Here is a 21,966-nt window from a genome sequence, read left to right as displayed (position 1 = left end):
CAGAGCAGTCAAGTTACACGTCTCTTTCCAGTCTTGGTTCCAAACCTTTGGCGCAACCCGGTAAAATACCGCTTCAAGCTATGAGTTTGCAGTCTGTCCAGCCTGGCTCTCAAGATCCAGCACCTCTGCACTCTCAGACTGCTCAAAATAAGCGTTCATATTCAGGCATATTGAGGTTGTTGCATCAAGTGAAGTCATAGCTGCATACTTTGCCTTGTTTTCTTCATTTAGTGTTTGCTTTATGAAAAAATAAACAAACCTGTTACCTCAAGTGTCTACTGGGAGTCTTAGTATTGTTTGCACTGCATTAGCATGACCATCTTTGTTTAAACAAAACTCATTTAAACTCAAAGACTTTAGAACCAGAATCAGAAGTGCTAAAATGCAAACCCATTTGCAGGGTTTGGTCTACAAAAATATTTCATTCTTTCATTGCTCTATAGCATGCAACTCCAGAATGATGCTGTCATCACTTACCCCCAAGTTGTTCCAAACCTGTATGAGTTTCTTTTTTGTTTTGTTTTCATGTTGAGTTTGACACGTAGATACATTAATGTTGGTAACCAGACAGTTGGTGGCACCCACTGACTTCCATAGTTGGAGAAATACAAGTCAATGGGTGCCATCAACTGTCTGGTTACCAAAATTCTTTAAAATATCTTCTGTTTGAAAAACTCATACAGGTTTGGAAATACATGAGGGTGAGTAAATGATGTCAATTTTTGGGGGCAAACTATCCCTTCAAAAGGTTTCTGGTGGCTGCTATACCCTGGTCTCCATTTGTATTTATCACTGTTAACACCATGCCATAAGTCACACTCTGAGCTAAAAATGCACAACACTTATAAAAAACAAAGAACATAGGCCTACATTTCTTTAAAATGATGAAAATAGTTTAGTAGCTTGAACTGTTCTGAATATATGGACCACATGAAACAGGCTTATTCATAAGAGATGCACTGACATAAACTAACATAACAAACTGTATGATCCTTGTGTAGTTGCCTTAATGTAAACATTTAACTTGCCTGAGGGGACAGGGACAACTTGGCTATACCAGAACCACATCACATCTGAGCTAAAACAGACGCATTGCATCAGTGATTTAACAGGGTGAAGGAGGAAATCTCCCACAAAAACACAAAGATAAGGATGGAGTGTGTGTACCTAGGGGGTATGACTCTGAACCAATTTCATTCAGTGGACCTCCAACTGCACGGTTTAACGAAAGGCACACTCGTTTTATTGTGTAGCAGTGACATCTAGCGGTCAATGTGAGAACCACCAGTAAGGCCAATGCCAGTTGACGTCTGATCGATCGCACGTACACTGTAAAAAACAAACAAACAAACGAAGTAACCTTACATATTAGATAACTTGTAGAAGATATTTTTAAGAATATGTGTAGGCTAACCAAACAGTTGATGGACCCCAAAAATTCAATGGAAGTCGATTTTTGGTTACAGACATTCTTCAACAGAAGACATTCTCGTACAGGTTTGGAACAACTTGAGGGTTAACGATTACAGAAATTTAATTTTTGAAACTATAATTTGAATTGACCATAAGATACCATTTCATTTAATTAAACATGCAAATCAAAATATCTAGGCCCTACTGGTAACGTTTACTGGTAATGTTTATCTGGTAACTTTAGGCTAGTGATCAAAGTGCAATATTTTGAGTAAGCTAGTGAACTTAATGTTTTAGGTAATTTTGAGACAAGCATAAACATATTTTGTTTTTTTATTGGCCAATGGAATGTTTCCCGTAGAAGTTACTAAAAAAAAACATTCTTGGCCAGAGCAGCTGTCGGTAATCGGCGCCTGAGAGCCGCTTCCCTGCAATGCTGCACATCCAGACAATACATCGCCTTCTAAAAAGAGTGCGCTTATAGTCCCTTTACTGTATGTAATGTTGTAATCCACATTCATATGTGATGTGTTAGTGAGGAGATATAACAAATTCTACTATGGCTAAGGAATGGCTCATTAATAATAACGTCGAGCTAAAGTTGCTTGGTAACCTGCCTGGAGCGTCCAGTCACGTGAATATATTAATATTCATAAGCCAGCCTTCGCCGGAAAGAACCGCCCTGTTTTCTGAAGAGAAAATTAATTTCTTGGAATGAAGTTGTTATTTAGAACAATGAAGAGCAATTTCCATTTTATGATTTCTAATTCCAAAAAGGAAAAACAAGCTTAAAGTTTTAGTGTTTAACCGAACATTCACTTTGCCAGCTAATTTCCGCCCACTTACCAACGTTCGCTTTTAAGCCAATCGTTACTCCTACCGGACCAGCGTCACGCACGCATTTAATATTCATAAGCAAAGCCTTCACCATAGTAGGACTGGTAAACTCGTCGGATTCGTTGAGAGAGGGAGCGATGATGTCATATGTGAAAACTTAACCCACTCCCCCTAGTGAGAGGCGCTGATTTGCCTTTCACATAATTTTCTGCAGAAGTTTTGTGAAGTGACCGAGACACCGCGCGACCTCAAGTTAAGAAAAAACAGTCACACAGCCTCCGAGGACTAACTTTTCCGCATCTGGAACGTGGATATTGGACGTTCAATAACGGGACAGGCTTATAAATCGAGCCCATCATCCTGGACGGGCTGAAAAGTTTCAAGCGAGCGAAATGAACCGGAGCTTTAGTAATAAATCGCAATCTTTGCGTAGCTTGAACATGAACGCCGTGGAAGTGAAAAGCAAGGTGAGTTGTATGAAATGCATGCTGGAAAACTATTTTACGAGAATAGTTTCGTTGCATAGTTACACGATGTTGTATATTTTTAGATGGGAAAAATAGGGATGGCTAACTTTGGTTAGCCCATGTCAAATCATATTTTACCATATGAAGTAGTGTGGTCTTTGCATAGTACTCATTTACTTGCGTCAATTTAAAATTACGTTTCCCTCTGCTTTTGAGAATTGCGAGAATTTTGTTTCATCAGCGTTTTTCTGCTTAACTTTTAGTCGGCTCCTGTAAAAATAGTTTCAACACAACCGTTTTGGCGCTTGAACTGTCACATTAATGTATAGTGTTTATGATTTTCATGACTTTAGATCTCCAAAATGATATAAAACCTTCACATTTTAAAGCACAAATCCTGTTTCAGTCTTTCTGTAGTCTGGTTGCAGCATGTGGCTTTCAGATGGGAGCTTTCTGCTCTTTTGCATTCAAGCTGCTCTCTGAAGTTTTGTGTGTTTTGTAATCTTCACATCAGGACAGGTTAAATACTGTCCGAAAATAGTTTTCTAACAACACAAGGACACATTTACACATTTGACAAGAGCAAACACGAGAGCTGATTCATTGGGATGGGCTCTTTTATTTGTGTCAGTTGGACAAAGTTAAACTTTTTAGTTTCTTCTCCTCACTTACATAACATACTTAAACCACCGTTAACATTGTTACTTTAATAATTTCATTAGGGAAATGGAATTAAAGGGATAGTTCATCATCATTTACTCACCCTCATGTTGTTCCAAACCTGTATGAGTTTTTTTATTTGGTTGAACACAAAATATATTTTGAAGAATGTTGGTAACCAGTTAGTTGACTGCATTCATTGAGTTCCATAGTAGGAAATAAATATTATGAAACTCAATGGGTGCCGTCAACTGTCTCGTTACAACATTCTTCAAAATATCTTCTTTTATGTTCAACTGAATAGAATAAAGAAACACGTACAGATTTGGAACAACATGAGGGTGAGCAAATAATGAGAGAATATTCATTTTTTTTGGGTGAACTATCCATTTAAGATGTCTGTCTCTGTCTGTCTGTCTGTGTTTTTCTGTCTATCATTCTATTGTAACAGTTCCCTTGAAGAATAGCATGCTTTTCATTTATATCATGATGATAGATATATCATCACTCAAAGTGGAGCCATAAAGACCTTTCATATACAGTAATTGTTCAATTTGCCTGGGGAAATATCTGACAAAGCTTCAACCAAGCCTTCACAGAAATAATTCTATATCTGTCACCGCTTTTACTAATGGTGGTGTGGACTATACATCTGTTGCAGCCAAGCTGATGGAGACAGTATCTATTAAGGCGCTGTCATTGAGTCCCATTGGAACTAGATGATTCATTACATGTCTCTGCTTTCCTTTTGATATGTCTGTCACTTTATTCACTCTATATTAAAAAAATAAATGAGAGTGGCTGAAAAAACTGAGTTGTCTGTTGAACTAGACTTTGGCTAGACAAACTTTTATTATGTGGTTATGGATGTGATGGGTCTTAATTGTTGGAATGTGTGGGCGACATGCCCAGATCCAGACTCCGTTGCCATTGTCTGATTATTATTCGCGTCTATTATTCAGTCGTGCTCTAATTCATTACAGGGGCTGAAAATCCCTGCTACTGTTGTCAATGAAAGGAGCCACTGTTTGGGGTCTGTAAAGACAAGAGGGCCCCATTACATTTCTCTTTTCTTGGAAGATACCTATCAATGTTGAAATGGTGTCTGTGGATCAACCCGCTTTCCCACTGAAACCTGGAAGAACCAATACTCGTCCCCCAAACAAAAGTATCAATGGATGGATTTGTGAAACTTAAACCTGCGAGGCAAGAATGTTTATGGAATTGTTATCAAAGATCTTCCTGCCATGATGTTTGGAACACTGTTTATCAACTATATCAACATCACAAAGGATGCGTTACTCCAAAGTGATGCAATGTTGTGATGTCTCTGATCTCTCAGTATCACACGTAGTGTTCTTTATGATGTCATCCCCCAGTTCCGGTACATCACAATCAAGGAAGGGTTGTTCAGAGAGGAACTCTGATAGTGATAAGAGTGTGTGAGGGGGGTTTCTGAAGTGAACCATGAGCCAATGTTCTTTTGTGAGGAGCTGTTTTTTTTTTCCTCCCACCACTTTATATCTAACGTGTCTAGGGCTTTGTACATCTTCCAGAAAAACTCCTCCAACTGCTCTTTCAATTCCGTTTTCCACTGACCAAGCTGGATCTCAATTGGAAATGTACTCTTTGGAACGCTATACTGACATTTGATAAGATTGGGTTTTGGGTACTGTTGAGTGTCACACAAGTATTTAACACAAAGAGCTGTGTATCTGGCAGTAGTGCTGTGTTTTGACTTGCCTGAACCTGTCAGGGTTTGAGGACTGATAAAGTGTTTTCACTGTTCTCATATTACTCAGGATTTCGATGTTGGAAATTGGGTAGGCTATGTAATGCTCTGTGTAGGCCTGTATACTCAATTACCTGAGGTCATGTTATTGTTTTTAGGCTTGAGTTTGCACATGGATGACAACAAAATTAAGACAGATTCAGATTTACACTGTGTCCTAACCAGATGCGATAAGAATAAGATTCCAGTGATAAGCAATTTGTACACTAGACGTGAGACGTGACAATTGACAAAGGTACATGACGTGTCAAAATCAATCACATAACACAAAATTGTGAAGAGCACGTGGCTCATTTGCAATGAAATTAATAAGTAGCCTATATAATCAAATAACTAAAAATTAAACCATTTGAACATTATCAAAAAAGTCATGCTCTATGATATTCTAACTTAAGGAAATCATTCCAATACCAGAATTCCCTGCTGTTTGTTGTCATTCTTGCAGGTGGTTAGAACAAAAACTAATTTAATCATGTGCCACAGTATGGTGAAAAACTTAATCACAATTTATGTTACAATTTATTATATTTAAGCCAGGGGAAATATCAAGAAAAATCTAATTAGTACTTTATTGGGTTTTTATGATACCAAAATATGTTTGGTTTGGTATTAATCAAATTTCATCTTGATGCCACAGCAAAAACAAATATGTTATTAAATGAAGGCCTGGTTTCACAGACATGGTTTAGATTAAGCCAGGATTAGACCTTATAGGACATTTAAATAGCTAGCTTTTATAAATGTGCCTTAGAAAAAAAACATTACTGGTGTGCATATTGAGACAAAATAATGGCACGGATATATTTTAAGATATGTCAGTGCAAGTTGCTTTCAGTTAAAACCGCTCAAACATTAATTTTAGTCTGGGTCTAGACTTAGGCTAAGTCTTGTCTGTGGAACTGGGGATGAATTCATTTTTTTACCTTTAATTCATTATTTCTCAATCAAATAAATATTATGCAGCATTATGCAAGTTTTTCATGCTATTAGTCAAGTAAACAGTAAGAAACAAAGAAATAATGTTGTCCTTGGCCTACAACCCTGCCATATCTCTCCCAATAACAGTAAGAAGTGGCCAAGCCATTAGTGTTAGCAAAATAAAACATTGTCCGAATGTTTCTGGCTCCCAGTGGGGTTATCTATGTTTAAATAACCTAACCTGATAATTTTACTCTGACTTTAACAATTTGAGCACCGTATTCAATAAGGCTAAATTACAACTGTTTGCTGAAGAAACTGTGACTAACATTATCAGTGACTCTCAGGGAAAGAACAACAACAAAAGTATGTCACCATTTAATGACATTTTAAAACAATTTGTTCTTCACATTAGAAACAGAAAGACTGAAACATGTACTTTATTTATTTAGTCAGTGCAGCAGCAGCTCTGATGTCTTGCTGATAAATGGGTTAAATTCTCACACTTACTGTAGGCGGTGGGATGGATGTTTTCGTAATTCGTATGTGTCTGCAATTGGGCACATTGTCACATGCAGTCAACTTGATCACACACCTGCCACCCCAGAGACCCTCTGAGTGTATTTCTGCTGCTTCACATTTATATTTCATGTGCTAATGACAGGCTGCCACTGGTTAATGTAGGACTCTGGTTCTAGGGGCATAATTACATAGAGCAGCACAGTCCACGAGTGAATGCTGGGATTCTGCAGACTCAACCGCTGCTGTGAAAGACAAAGTGAGGCCTGTGTTTTTCAGGCTGGATGGGACGACCCACGCATTGAATCAAGACTCGCATCTGCGTGACAGTCACGTGATTCGAGACATAAACTCAGCTTGACCCCTTTAGTGAAGGGGACAGACAATTGCCTCTTCCGAATATGTAGGCGAAGATATACTTAACGGCCATGGCCTGATGTTCAGAGCTAGTAACCAAAGGTTTGTAGGGTTGAATCCCACACAACCAGTGATGCTTGAACATATTTGATCTTGGTCATGGCACTTCAAACCAGGTGACTTTAAATGCAGCCATTATGTGATGGTGTTGTTTAAGGTTTGTGTGGAGATAAAGAGATCTGTTAGACCACATCCCAATCAGTGCTATTTTAGTATTATTTATACTATTATAGTTTATATTAATATTTTTTTTGTAAATTTGTGTTTTTGTTAGTTTTTGTTTAAAAAAATATAAATAGTAATTTTATCAAAATTAGTAATACTATTAAATAGTCATTTTAATTTCAGTTTTAGTTTTTAGAAAATTGTAATACTTAAGCTTAAATTATTAAAAGCAACATTTCTAATTTTCATTTAATTTAAGATTTTCCATCTAATAGCCTACTGTTTGTTTTATTTCAGCTTTATTTCAATAAACAACATTTTTTGTAATAGTTTTAGTTAATAATAACAACAGTGATCCCAATTTGCATACTATCAGTCCTGTAGTAGGATTATTACTTTCCAAATCATAGTACATTAATTGTTTGTTAATGGCATAGCAAAACACTTAAAAAGCAGTGCAGAGGAAAAGTAATGACGTGTCTTGTCATTGTGTGCACGGTCCTGAGTGTGTGTTCTGAGAAGATTGGTCGGGTTTGTTCACCTGTGCAGGGGTGACATCCGCTAGTGTGTGTTGTTGTGGAAGTTCGCTCTGCTTACTCATCATCCAGCATTGTGCTTCACTCTATTGTGTCTCTGTCCCTGTTTGACTCCATTTCCTCATTACAAACAGCAGAGCTGCAAAGACAGCCGAGCAGACTGTTAGAGGCCTGGCCAAAACACTCTTTATCTCTCAGTATCAGTGTTTTGTGATTTCTGACATGTCTGAAGGCCAGTAAGTAACAGAAATAAGTCTCAAAGTTTTAGTTAGGTGGTGTCGAAACAGACATAAGATGACATGTATTGGGTCTACCTTTAGTTTGAAACTTGATAAAATGAGGTTGGTGTGATTTAACCTTGAGAATTCCAACTGTGGTTCTCATGGTGCTGGAGAATGTGAAAATTGTAAACCTTTATTTTAAATCTTTGTTTGGCTGGAAGGTGGGCTGCTTTCACTGAAGCACACGCACACACATACAGACAGTTACTCGCACACAGAGATCACACCGCACACTTACAGAAATATTCAGGACTCGGGAGCATTTGTTGTCAACACTGCCCTGTGACTTATATAAAATAGCTTTGCTACTGAAAAGATGCCTTATATATCTCAGCAACGAGGTGGAAGCATCTCTTTTTTTTTAAAGGAATTAAACTCACAGCTTCACTATTAGTAGAGAGACAATTTACACACACACAATCTGTTTCTCACTCTTAATTCATTCAAATACATAAATGCAATATTACTGCAATGCTTTGTCTCTGTGTCTGATTTAAAGTGGGAAGAAAGCTAAATCTAATGACCTTTAACTTGTCAATTTTGGCAAATGATACCGATATGAAACCAATACCGATACTCCATATAAGCAGAGTACGCATTCTGCGTAGGGTACCAATTACCAAGGGGGACGTAAGCAGAGCAGATTGCATAACATTTTGGAATCGGATCGTACGAATTAATACGAATTGGCAACCAATTCGCCAAAGCATAAAATATGAGAGTGCGTTCGGTCGATCGATACAGACTTTTTTCACATGTTTTTATGCAGGCTACAAATGCACACTTTAGAGAATCTAACAGCAGGATTTGCAAAAGTTTGCGAGGCGCATGTTATTTAAAGACTTTTGAATGATATAAATGAATATTTGCCGAATGCCGAGTGAGAAAGTATTATAGCCTTTTTTTTTCTACTTTCTATTAATGCAAATGCTTTAATTAATACTGTTTCATATATATCGTTTACTTTCTTCTTTACTGTACACTGATGAAGAACAGCACTGTCAAAATAAAAATCCTAGTGCTGTCAAAATAAATGTCTGCCTCTAACATGTATCGGCTTATCAATAAGTATGTAACTTATTGATTATTAGAAAATGCCAAACATTGGCCAGTAATCCGTATCCCCTAATCACAAACGACTGGAAAGATCCGTCAAAAGCCCTATAAATATCAATTTAGTGATGTTTTGTGACTGCATGCTAACTTCTGCGTTTCTTTTGCAGTATGGAGCAGAGTTCCGCAGGTTTTCAGTGGATCGACTAAAACCCGGCAAATTTGAGGAATTCTACAAACTCATCATGACGATCCACCGGATTGCAAACATGGAGGTGATGATCGGATACGCTGATGTTCACGGAGACCTCCTCCCCATCAATAACGATGAGAACTTCTGCAAGGCCGTGTCCACCGCACACCCCCTGCTGCGACTCTTTATCCAGAGACAAGGTACGAGCTCTCTCACTTCCCACCCACATCCCTTTATTCAAGGTGGATTTTCCTGCTTCATTTGAAGCATTGTCTGGTGACTCGTCTTGCCTGAAGATCTAGTTGACTAATCAGTCTTAAGGAAGCCTTGCATACTTGTATTGGTTTCAAGTTCTTCTGACTCCAATTGGGAATCGGTCAGTTAGGGGTTAAAAATCCTGCAGAATGTAGAGTATGAATTAAGTAAATACTTTCAGAGTGATTCAGCCCACAATTTCTGTGGTTCTGTGGTCAGGCGAAAATACTGGGTAAATAGGTTCATGTAATCTGTGATTGTATGCTGTGTTTTGAAGCACACAGAGACACGGTCCCAAACGTGGCCCCATGTGCAGTTATGTTGTCACCAGCACACATGTGTGTGTGTGATAGAACCGCTGTGGTCTGGAGATAACTTTCTACAGGAAAGGCTGCTGGTTTTGATGGCAGGGAAGAGAGTAACAGTTCTTTCCTGTGGAGAGACTCCGACTCTTCCTGTAAATCCCAATGCACCCTTGAAGACAAATCAGCATCCTGCAGCTGAACTGTTACAATGTGTGTTAGATACTTTGGCCAGTCCTCTTAACATCAGAGAATTTGTGTCCAATTGTAGTAACTGCTTTCCAAAATTGTTGGTACTAGTGATAGGGCCGATATATTTGGACATTTTATTGGTATTGGATACATGTAGTTTGGTTAAAATTGGTATTAGTTTGCCTTTTTGTCAATTGCAAAATCTGTACAAACTTGTGAATTATGCATGGTTTCTGTGTTTAAAGTCAACATTATTTGCCATTTGCAACCCCATAATTTGACACATTTCTGAGTGAAACCGGATATTCAACAAGAAAAAATGTAGGACATGACTTTATCAACTGGGCATTTATTGATTGGTGAAAAGTGGGTGGTTCATATTAAAATAGAGATATGCTTGTTTTGTTAAAATAATTTTGCTAACATTAGTTGAATGATGTCATTCACTAAAAATGTTGTAGCTGGACTTGTTTTAAGTCACTGTCACAAAATGTAGATATTGATTGTCAGGGATATACATTACCTTTTGGGGTCAGTAAGTTTTATTTATTTTATTTATTAGAGTTGAATACTTCTATTCAGCAAGGATGTATTAAATTGAAAGTGAAAATAAAAGTTTTTCTTAAAAAAAAAAAAGCATTGGCAATAATGAGAAATGTTTCTTGAGCACCAAATCAGCATATTAGAATAATTTTTCTGAAGTTCATGTGACACTGACGACTGGAGTGGTGGCTGCTTGACAATTCAGTTTTGCATTACAATAATTAATTACTTTTTATACTTAACTAGAAAACCACTATTGTAAATTTGTAATAATATTCATCAAATAAATGCAGGCTTAGTTGGTTATAGACTTCTTTCAGAAACATTACATTATCTTTCTGACCCTAAACTTTTATATAGTAGTGTGTTTGTGTGTAGTATGTATGCAGTTTTTTTTTTTTTTTGGGTGAACTGGGCTTTGCTGTTCATTTGAGGGTTCAGATCTCTCTGTTCTCAAAGAAACTGCAGCCTATAGAAATCAGGTCACAGTCTACTGGTATGACGGGCATTTCACACAGACAAAAGAGCCACGTGAAAAGGGACAAAAAAGAGAGAGAGAGGCACCTCAGCAGGCTGGGCTGTGCTCATCTTTCCACATCCACATATAGGACGCTTCTCTTACCGTGCTTTAAAGGTATAAACGCTGCTCTGCAAGTATCTGCATACTTCCCATCTCAGCAGTTACACAACCATAGTCCAGTAATGCCTTCAAGGAAGACACAATGCATACTCACACTCCAAGAACAAGCTGTTTTTAGTCTTTGACATATTTTGCTAAAGCATGCATTCTGGTTCCTCACACTTAGCGTGTTGATTTATTTATAGTGATCAGATTTACAATTTTCACCTGGCAGCAAAAACAAAACAAACACAACAAAAGTAGAAAAATGTCACAGACTTGCATTATTAACTACAGAATTCTGTTTTTGACACCTTATACAAAATTAGATCTCTGCATAAACGGTGGTTAAAAGCATAGGAGGATTTACATTTAGCTTTTCTAGCTTTGGTAATCTAAAATGTGGTCAAACCGTTCATGCATGTTAAGTTTTACTCCTCCTGACGGCTTGGCTTCCAGTCGTGGATTACGTAAGTCGTGTTTTCTTGCGCCAGCACAAGCTTTTAAGTGGTCAGCAGGATTTGTACTATTATGCTAATTAGTTTCTTTGCTCGTAGCTGTGAGTGCCATTCAGCTCTCATAGTGACCATTGTGAATGCTGAACAATGAGGTGCTTTCTCACGATTTGGCTTTCTCTTAACCTGAGCGTGAGTAAGCCCGTAACAGGCAACGCTCGCTGGGCGGTACCGGAGAGTCCAAGCATTCCCGTCAATCATGAGTTCCTGACATAGACATGACTGTGTATGAGTCAGTGTGAATGAGAAATCATTCCAAAAGCAGAGATACTCATCTTCAGGAGCCAGAAAAGCCACATTGGTTAGGACCACAGATGGATAGGACTGCAGTTTATACCTGTAAGCACTTTCCATAAAAAAATAAATAAAATCAAGGACATTTAGAGTCTGGTTTATTCTTGACGCATTCCACAGCAGTGCTTGCTTGTGCCCCCAAAATATATTGGAAATCTGACCTCCACATCCACTTTTCGAATGTTTGTCGGCATCATTTATAAAAATGAAATACGCACTGCTTAATTTTCATGCAGCATTTGGGGGCTAATTATAATAAATATAGACATTAGGGATGAGTATTAAGTTTAAAGGGATAGTTCACCCAAAAAAATAAAATTCTGTCATTTACTCACCCTCATGTCGTTCCAAACCTATAAGTCTTGCATTAATCTTCAAAACACAAATGAAGATATTGTTAATGACTTGGGTTAAACCACTCGATTCATGTCTTTATGAACTTTTTGAAGCATCAAAGTGTTTGTGTAATGGACTTTCAGTGGAGGGACAGAAACCTCTAAGGTTTCATTAAAAATATCATCATTTGTGTTTCCGAAGATGAATGAAAGTCTTAAGGGTTTTGGAACGACTTGAGGGTAAATGACAGAATTTTCATTTTTGGGTGAAGTAACACATTATTAATTCTGCTTCCAGTTTCTGTAGACACTTCTGGTTATTTAATGGTTCCGTTAATGATCCTTTTAGTACTTTTTGGGGAAAATATTTTTTGGAAATTCATTGCCAGATGATGAGAATTTCATTAATACGTTTAAATCAGTTATTTCAAAAGGTATTAAAATTGTTTTAGACATAACAAACACATTCCAATAATTGATTTTGATTGAAAATAATTGAAAAATACTAAACAAAAAAGGTAGTAACGTTTATTAACTTTCTTACTGCTGACAGAATAAAATGTTTCTTTAATTACATTTTGTCATATAAACAACTATTTTTAGTCTCACAAACCTTCAGAACAACATAATACTGTTAGTTTTAAGCTGTATAATCAGCGAACTGTTTCATTTCACAAAAAATGGTCATTAAGAGTAGGAATGCACGAAAATAAAATAAACATTTCTGGCCGATACGATGTTAAAAATCAACTAGTTACCGATTTGTCACTTGCTCACTTATTTGAACTTTTGTCATTAAAATAGTTTTCTGTTTTAATGAAGTTTTCAGTTATCAAATTCAAAAACATGCATTAAGGTATAGGCTACTAGCTAGTTTATTGCTGCATCATCAAATCATTTTTACTGAACATGGATTAAATCCATTTAACATTCAACAGGCCTATTTGGAATCAAACTTCACTGGTTGTGCAAGGCATGTTGCAGTGTAAAACATTTAAAAATCGAACCGTTCTTAACTATTTTCTCTCATATCGCAAAATAAAGCTTGATGCGCCGCTTGAAGTGCCTACAAGGTTTTACTACAGCAATAGTCTTAACACACATGGACAAAACAGTTTCTTTAAATGCCCCCTGGTGCCAACAAAGCTCTAAAAACTCACAAAACTTTATATTTTTCTTTTCTTTTTCTTCCTTTCTTTTTCTGCTCCCTTTAACTCCCTCAGAGAGGTCACCAGTGGAGACTTCCTTTATTTAAATGCACTATAAAGATGAGAAAAAAAAACAAAAAAAAAACAGCTCAGGCAGTCTGGGTTAATTTCCTTTTCTTGAGTTCAGCCAGACATGGACTTGATCTCATGTTGCAGACACTGACTCAGGGCTTTCTAATGCCCAGACCCAGAAGCAGATCTCACCCCTGCAGAGACAGACACTGGGGACTTCCACACCAGAGCATTGTGGGAAAGACCCACCTGATGTGCACCTGTCCTGGCCTGTGGTTGGCAGATGCACAGAAACGCCCCCTAGATCTCTGGCTAATGACTAATCTAGGGTCAGAGGAAATGAATGTAACGGGATCTTGCACATATTCAACGATGGGGAGGAACTAACTAAAAGTAGCAATGCTACTTATTTAACTACATTTTTCAGTAGTGTGACAGTAGTTTGTCTGCTGAAAATGACTTAAGATTTCCAGTAACAAATAACTTGCATTTTTTTCCCCGTCACATTATATTGTGTACATAGCCGTCCAATCAGTCAAACTGATCATGTGCTGATCAAAGGATCATGTGACGCTGAAGACTGTTGTAGTGGATGCAGTGGATTTAACATCAAAAATCTTACTGACCCCAAACTTTTGAACAGTAGTGTGGTTATAACTCCGTACAATTAATGAGTGTAAAAATAAGTTAATTGTTTGTTTCTTAGTTACTTGAAGTGCATCTAACTACTTTTTTCTCTCTATCTCTTTTCTCTAGAAGATTAGAGGATTGTTTTGAATTTGCATGTATAGTAATTACAGAAGGGAAATTAACAAAATTCATAGGTCTGGGAACATGTCCCAGAAGTTTTGTTTTCCTTATGTAATCCGCTAGCCTGGATGCCAGCCGAACTTAGCCCCGCCCACAAATTTTTTAGGTCGGGAAGTTCGGTCTGGACTCGTTCCGTTGAGGAGCTATTATGCCCGAACAAAAATTGTTCGGACCAATCAAATTGTCAGGGCGGGCTTTATACGATGATGGACAGATGAGCAACGTAACGTAATCATCCACGTCATCAACGAGCGCTTGGGTTGAATTCAAATGACTGCCGCTGAAGAATTGAGATTTCACGAGTTCACGCTTACAAATAAGTCAGATAGAATAAATGCATATTTGGCGTGCTGTCCGAGGAGAGGCTTCGGGCTCGGTATTCGGCCCGAACCCAAAGTACTCCCCCCATATTCCAGGCTGTGGAAGAACAAGCCGAGAGTGAGTGAAGGGATGCTGAAAACTGTCAAGGAATGTTAGGTGAGTTGACAGAGTGAATAAATATATGCTTCCTCTCATGCTGATAGTGTAGACCGTAGACAGTTGATTGGATTGATTATTTGAATGTGCTCCTCCTGAACTTTGTTTATAAAACATCATGTGTAGATTCCGCCATCGCGTCTGTTATAGAAGATATCGACAGCGCATTAATTTTAAAAGAGGAACAGAGAACCGCGATCGGAAACATGAATGAAAAACATACGTCACTTACTCCGTTGCTCTGATTGGTTGTAGGTCTATCCAATTGAGTGCAGAGGCATTTTTTTTCCTGGTTCGGTTGAAACACGCCCCATAATCAAATCTCAATGGAGCAGTATCAGACTCACATTCTGACTAGAATCTGAGTATGACGACGTCAGGCTAGTAATCCGCTCCATCATGTCTTTGTTTGTGACAATAATAAACTGAAGAAAAATCTGCTGTCCTGTTTTGAAGCTTCAGACTGTTCATCTTTGTCATGCAGCATCTGTTGCCTAAAAATGAACATTTGAATCATAAGTGTTTTTTTCTCCCTTACTGTGAAAGTTAGGAAAGAGGATAAAAACACAGACTGTGTTCTTAGTTTTTTTTTTCAAGCCCAAATTAGAAATTAAGTTGATTGAGAACACATGTCCTGTCGGAAGTCTTCATAGCGTGTTAGAGGGGAGGGTACAACTTTATGGTCGATGTAAAATAAGGTTATGTATCATAATTTACTCTGTTACTCCGTTATTTGTCATTTGGCAGTATATGTTATATTTGTGGCCTTTGTTTCTGCTGGTCAATCATAACCATAACTGATGTAAAAAGATCTTGTTAAAAGAATGTTAAAGGTTAAACAAGTTAAGTTTTGTGTCATGCTGTTGAATACTACCGACAGTAATTTCAACTTCAGTCCCTGAGTTTGTAAAAACAAACAAAATGTATGTTGTTGAACTGTCTAAATCTGTTCTGGGCGGATGAGCTTCTGGTTGTGGGTCACAGACGTTATTCCTGTGGGTGGATGTTTCTCTATGTAAACAACTTCTTTCTGGTATTTTTGTGCATGTTATTATTAATGCTCAAATGTCACTCCATGTCTTTACATCACTCATATATTGTATTAAAACCATCGTAATTTGATACTACTTGTCAGTTTGCTAACGGTTTATTTAAAACTTGCTGCTGTATCAAATTGTCCATTCAAATTTATATGAAAATCATTCAATTCACAGCACTGTAATTCTGCAAATTGGAGCATTAGAAAGTGCGGTGTCTTCTAACTCACTAGTGATCAAGCATAAAGGATTTTTATGTCAGGATAGTAGGAAATCATTTAATTTTGTTCCCAAATTCCATGTTTTTTGCATGTAACAGAGTTTTACTGTTGAAATTAAATTATGGATGAAAATTTGTGATGGGCTATTCCTTAAAATAGTTATTGTTTAACTATTATTATTATTATTATTATTATTATTATTATTATTATTATTACTACTACTACTTTGAGAAGTGAATTCTAAACAATAGTAATATATTTCTGTCAAAATTTCATGAAATGTTTGTGAAGTAACTCAGTGAAGTTCATGTGTTCATGTTCTCATATGGTGAGACTGCAGATGCTGAAAACCCCACACGCATCATGCATGCTTGAGTATGAGTAGTAGACAAAACTGCACCATTTATTCACACAGAGACATGCAGACTTTGTATTTAATTAAAAGTCTAGTCAAATACTAGTTCATATCACCATTTGATCTTGATTTGTTAATCCAAATTTTGCATTATACAGTAAACTCTATTTTTATGGCTGGTTTCTGCGATTTCCACATTGTGGAAACCATACTGTGATAGATGTAAAAGTTGTATAAGTCTGTAAGAATGTTATTCAGGTTCACAGTGACCTACTGTAGATGGCCTACATCAAGGCTGAGACTAAATACAGGACACACAGAACATCAACAAACATGAAGGTTTCCTATCTGTGGCTTGTTGCTGCTGTGTTTGGAGACACAGGCTATACTAAACTGATAAACCCCTCTTTCAGACAAAAGATAAAAAAGTTTAGATTTATGTAAATGTAGATAGTGGTGTAGTAAATGTGGACAGAGGTCTTTTAAACAAGGTTTGTTTCCCACATATGTGTTTTGACTGTGTTCCACTAATGCCAACACTGTCGCTTGAGCAAACTGACCTCTGGTTAGAAACCACTTAACTTCTACATTTGGCTTCTAAATTTGGCTACTTTTTCCTTTTTTTTCTTTTTTTTTTTTTTTCTACACAAAACACCAATTGTAAATCTGTTATTCACAATACAGACTAGCCTATAGTTTGACATTTGAATTTCTGTTAATAGGATTAAGTCCCTTTCTGACTCTTAAAAATCTAAAACAATGAGCTATTGTGTCATTCTTTCATGCTTAAAAAATGAACGGCATTTTGACAGCATGGTCGGCCGTGCTTGTTAAAGGGGGTAAACGTCTTTCTTTGCATGCACTTGTAAATGTGCCTTTTAATCTATACTGGAATGATCTTCAAAGTCTGCCTGTTAAAACTGCAGGAAATTGCTTTTCAAGGCATTCTCTGGCATTGCTAGTTTTGTGCACTTTTAATAGCTAATTTTAGAAGTTTCTGAAGAAGTTTCTTAGTTTCTTCCAAAGAGGAAGACAGAAGGGGGGAAAGTCTGAAACAGTCCATGAGGGATGTCTTAGACCATGACGTGAATAGTACAGAGGTGTCAGGGAATCGAACAGTGAGAAGCTGGAGAAAGCTCAGTTTCTTTTGAAAATGAGTCATGGACTATCTTTATGATTGGTCTTCATTTTGATAGTCATGGCCTGTTTATGATTGGTCTTCATTTTGTCATGGACTGTTTATGATTGGTCTTCATTTTGTTGACCTGATATTGATTAAATACTAAACAATACTTGTAGCACGACTACCATGCATAAAGTTTTGAGTCTTGTGAAGACACTGAACGACAGCTGAACGACAGTCGCAGCACAGATCAGCAGCAGGAGTCAGATTTCATTTATCACGAGAGTGAGGAGCTGACTGACAAGACGATGGCAGAAGATTTGGTTTCAAAGTGCCAATATTTGTCAGTATTTGGGATTTAAGCCCATTGCTAAAAGGGGAACCTGCAAAGGATTAGTTGTGTTTTTCTAGTTGTTGTGTTTTTCATTAAGGATAATAATGAACCCACCATTCAACCAATGTCCACCCCCAAATTGGTGCTATTTTGTGCATTCATAACAGTGCGTGTCCACTGGTGCAGAGCAGAGCGAGCTTTTTCAGTTAATTCCTATGGAAGCTCAACTTTCATTGGAATTAATTGAAAACGCTCGCTCTGCTCCACACCGTTATAAATGCACAACTCGGAGCTCTGTAAGTTGTTTCCGTACATTATTATTGTAATGTTACGTGCTTTGAGACATGAGGTAATTTAACGCAGTCTCTCATGATGCTTTGCAGACGCTTCATGTGTTTTGAAAGAGGCGTGGCTTTGTAAAGCATTCTGAAGTGAGGGTGCGATCTCGTGCTTTCAAAGCTAGCTTGCTATTGCTAGCCTCTCTGAAATTGCCTACCCTATCTTTAAGTGAGCGTTATGGCGCTTTTCCACTGCGTGGTACGACTCGACTCGGTACGGCACAGTTCGGTTCGCTTTAGCTCGGTTGCTTTTCCACTGCAGTTAGTACCGCTTCAAAGTGGGTGGGACTGATCGTTATAGTTGCCGTCTCTACTGCCATGACATCATCATATTAAATGCGAATTTTTCATTCCGTGTTTCCCCATCCACTACTCGGCAACCAACGAGAGGAACGTCTGCACCTCGTCCACTGACCACGATTCAGCCATTTCTTTTTTTAAGTTTATACTCTTTTTTTTTTCTTTTTTTAAAGCAAATACTTTTAAAACAGGCGCTACAGTGTTGGCTGTTGTCTACTGGCTATTTAAATCTAGCGGGTTTAGTGTCTCGTGTCGTAAATACAATGACGCTGGTCGATGATTCTGTCTGACCAATCAGTGATCTGCAGTGTTTTCACGTCACATTTTAGTATCGGTACGGTACGCTTGGAACCTCAACAGAGGTGGTACCATTTAAAGCGAGCTGAAGCGAGCCGTACCGTACCGTACCATGCAGTGGAAATGCGCCATAAGTGAGCCGTACCGAACTGAGCCGTACCGTACCATGCAGTGGAAAAGCGCCAAAGCGTGCCGTACCGAACCGAGCCGTACCGTACCATGCAGTGGAAAAGCGACAAAGCGTGCCGTACCGAACCGAGCCGTACCGTACCATGCAGTGCCAAAGCGTGCCGTACCGAACCGAGCCGTACCGTACCATGCAGTGGAAAAGCGCCATTAGTTGATGGCAAAGGTATTCTAAATGTAAAAATAGGGGAAATTAGCATGAACAAATAATATCTAATTTTGGCAGAGAACCAATATGGTTCTGATAAATTAATAAATAAATGACATCCATCTGATTAAGGAGTTTTATTTTGTTTCACAAATCTGTAACAAAAGGCAATATATCTGTAGCTGTTCAGAATTTCACTATAATGTGTTTTAATGTCCATGACATTATTTTTCATACAGTCTAAACTGTTCCTTCATCCTCCCTCTTCTAAGTGTGCTTGTTATTTTTGGAGGAGAACGACAGGCGTCCCAAACTAATTTCGGTAGAATTTTGATTTTCATTGTTTTGCACACGCGTCTCGAATCTCCACCACAAAGTGTTAGTTTTAATGTCTTTTGTACAATGCTTGTGCCCTAAAATGAGTTAGTCCTCCTGATGTTTCATAAGTGAATCACTTAAATAGCGGTGCTTTTTACAGCATAAATCCTTCTAGAAGGTTCTGTCGTGTTTTCTTCTGTTTCCCCGTCTGTCTGCAGCGGCAGCCAACCACAGGGAACCGTTTGCACATCTGGCTGGTCGAGGCAGCAGAGCCCAGGGGCTTTTGGGAAATCTGTAATGGGAGAATGCCTGGCCTTCCACACATAGGCTACAGCTTACCCACAGCTGTTTGTTCTCACCATGTGCCGCCGCCACGAGCAGGCCTGAAAAATCACTGAACTCGGAATTCAGGAGCAGAAATTAATCTCCCCTCGCTGTGAGATTATTACATCCATGATTGTTTTGATATGATGTTTATATGCGCCAAAAAGCTGTGTTTCTTTCTGTGCTGTGACTCTTATGTAAGGACAGCAGTGGATTATGCAATTCACGTGCTGCTGGCGAGCAAAGTCGCGTTTGGTCGAGTCCCGGGACAGAGGGTCAGTCCTGCTGAGATTATTTTTGGCACTCATGGAGCTAGAGCAGGACTATGTGTTGCCTCTTTCATATGGGGGAAAATAAATAATAAAATGACACTAAAGGTTGAGTTCTTCATATTCTGGCTGAGTTTAAAGCGTTAGTCACAGTAGCGCGGCTTCACTCCTTTTGTTAGCGGTTACTCTGGATAACGTGCTGCTTTTGTCTGCACGGTGGAGACGAGCCTGAGGCGGTGCCATTAACAGCAACGATTCTCGGAAACATCATAAACGTTATTCATAGATTGCCTTTATTTATTTGTTTTTTAGGAGAGATGGCAGCTGTCAGGCCATCTTTGATACAGCAGTGTCTCTGTCTGTCTTTCCAGTATAAGTGCTGACCTCTCCAAAACAGTGGGGCATAGCAGTCATTTTAAAGGGTTAGTTCACCCAAAAATTAAAAGTAGCCCATGATTTACCCTGAAGCCATCCTTGGTGTATATGACATTGTTCTTTCAGAAGAATACAATCGGAGTTATATAAAAAAATGTCCTGGCTCTTCCAAGCTTTATAATGGGAGTCAATGGGTATATTTTTTTGGAAGTCCATCAAGCGCATCCATCCATGATAAAAGTGCTCAAAACGGCTCTGGGGGGTTAATAAAGGTCTCATGAAGTGAAGCGAAGCATTTGTGTAAGAAAAATATCCATATTTAAAACTTTATCGATTAAAATAAGCTTCCGGCAGATGGCCGTACGCAAGTCGACTTATGCCAAAAGAGTAACACTCATTCGACTTACGAACACTAGTCGTAAGTCGACTTGCGTACGGCCGTCTGCCGGAAGCTGTTTATTTTAGTCGATAAAGTTTTAAATGTGGATATTTTTCTTACACAAACGCAGTCAATTTTGCCTCATGTTTGATTTAAAAATATATATATATATATATATATATTTATAAAAATATACATTTTATCTATTTATGCATCTAATTTTATTTGAATTTAAATTAAAGTGTGTTTTTTTTTTTTTTGTCGCCACTATTAGCACCACACACAATAACAAAATTTTTTTATTTTACAATGGAAGTAATGTAAAGTAAATGGGGCAAATTCTTGGAGGATTTAAAAACAGAAATGTGATGGCCATTAAGCTACTAATTGATAGTGGGCATGCCCTATGGTGCAATGATGTAAAACCATTCACTAATGTATTGCTCTAGAGGCAGATGTGACGTCACAGATCCCACAATATCTAAACAAGCTGTTTTTTGGAGCTTGATTAATTAAATGCTCTGCTTATGAGGAGGACGCTTGGTTTTGAAGCTATGAAACTTTCAGGATGTTTTAATGGTACAAAAATGTCTTGTATGTCAAATGGAAAATTTGATTTCTCAAGGTCATGACTCATACTCATACTTGATGTACCACTCATACCCCTTTAAAACCTGTGTATTTTTTTTCAAATTTTTTCCCCCACTAAAATCATGATATTGAACACTGATATTGTTACCCTCTTGTGGCTATACTTTTGAAATTGTAAATGTTTTAACATTTCCATCTTTAAAAGTGCCTTACTATAACAAAGTAAGCCCTGAGCCCAGATGGACCAAATGACAACAAGCAATCTTCAGTCTGCATCTCCAGACTATTTTATAACATCAGGCATGAGGACTTTCCTCTGCACTAAGAAATGGACAAACCTTTCCACAATTGTTCATCCAGTGTACAGTTATTGGCATAGGTGGAGGGTGAACCAACTCTAAGATAAGGCTAGAAGCGATTGCTCCTTAAAAACACTATTAAAATAGAATGTCATGAAATGGTTGTCGCATATCAACAACCTACATATCCCTAAACACTCTTGTTATTAAAGGTGCCATAGAATGGATTATTTTATTATTTTATAATGTTTCCTGGGGT

General features: G+C 37.9%; 1 protein-coding gene across 1 annotated transcript in view; it reads left to right on the top strand.

Annotated features, from left to right (window-relative positions):
* Positions 1 to 2,472: 2,472 nt before the first annotated feature.
* Positions 2,473 to 21,966, top strand: part of pard6gb (par-6 family cell polarity regulator gamma b) — a 39,863-nt gene continuing 20,369 nt past the window's right edge. Inside the window, exons 1-2 of the mRNA XM_084131513.1 lie at positions 2,473 to 2,717; positions 9,229 to 9,451. Of these exons, the coding sequence (XP_083987639.1) occupies positions 2,643 to 2,717; positions 9,229 to 9,451 (298 nt within the window). The 5' untranslated portion in view covers positions 2,473 to 2,642. The remainder of the gene's footprint in view (positions 2,718 to 9,228; positions 9,452 to 21,966) is intronic.

Source organism: Abramis brama (genome assembly GCF_963993115.1).
Source record: "Abramis brama genome assembly, chromosome: 12".
Lineage (NCBI taxonomy): Eukaryota > Metazoa > Chordata > Actinopteri > Cypriniformes > Leuciscidae > Abramis > Abramis brama.
This window is presented reverse-complemented; position numbering and strand designations above follow the sequence as displayed.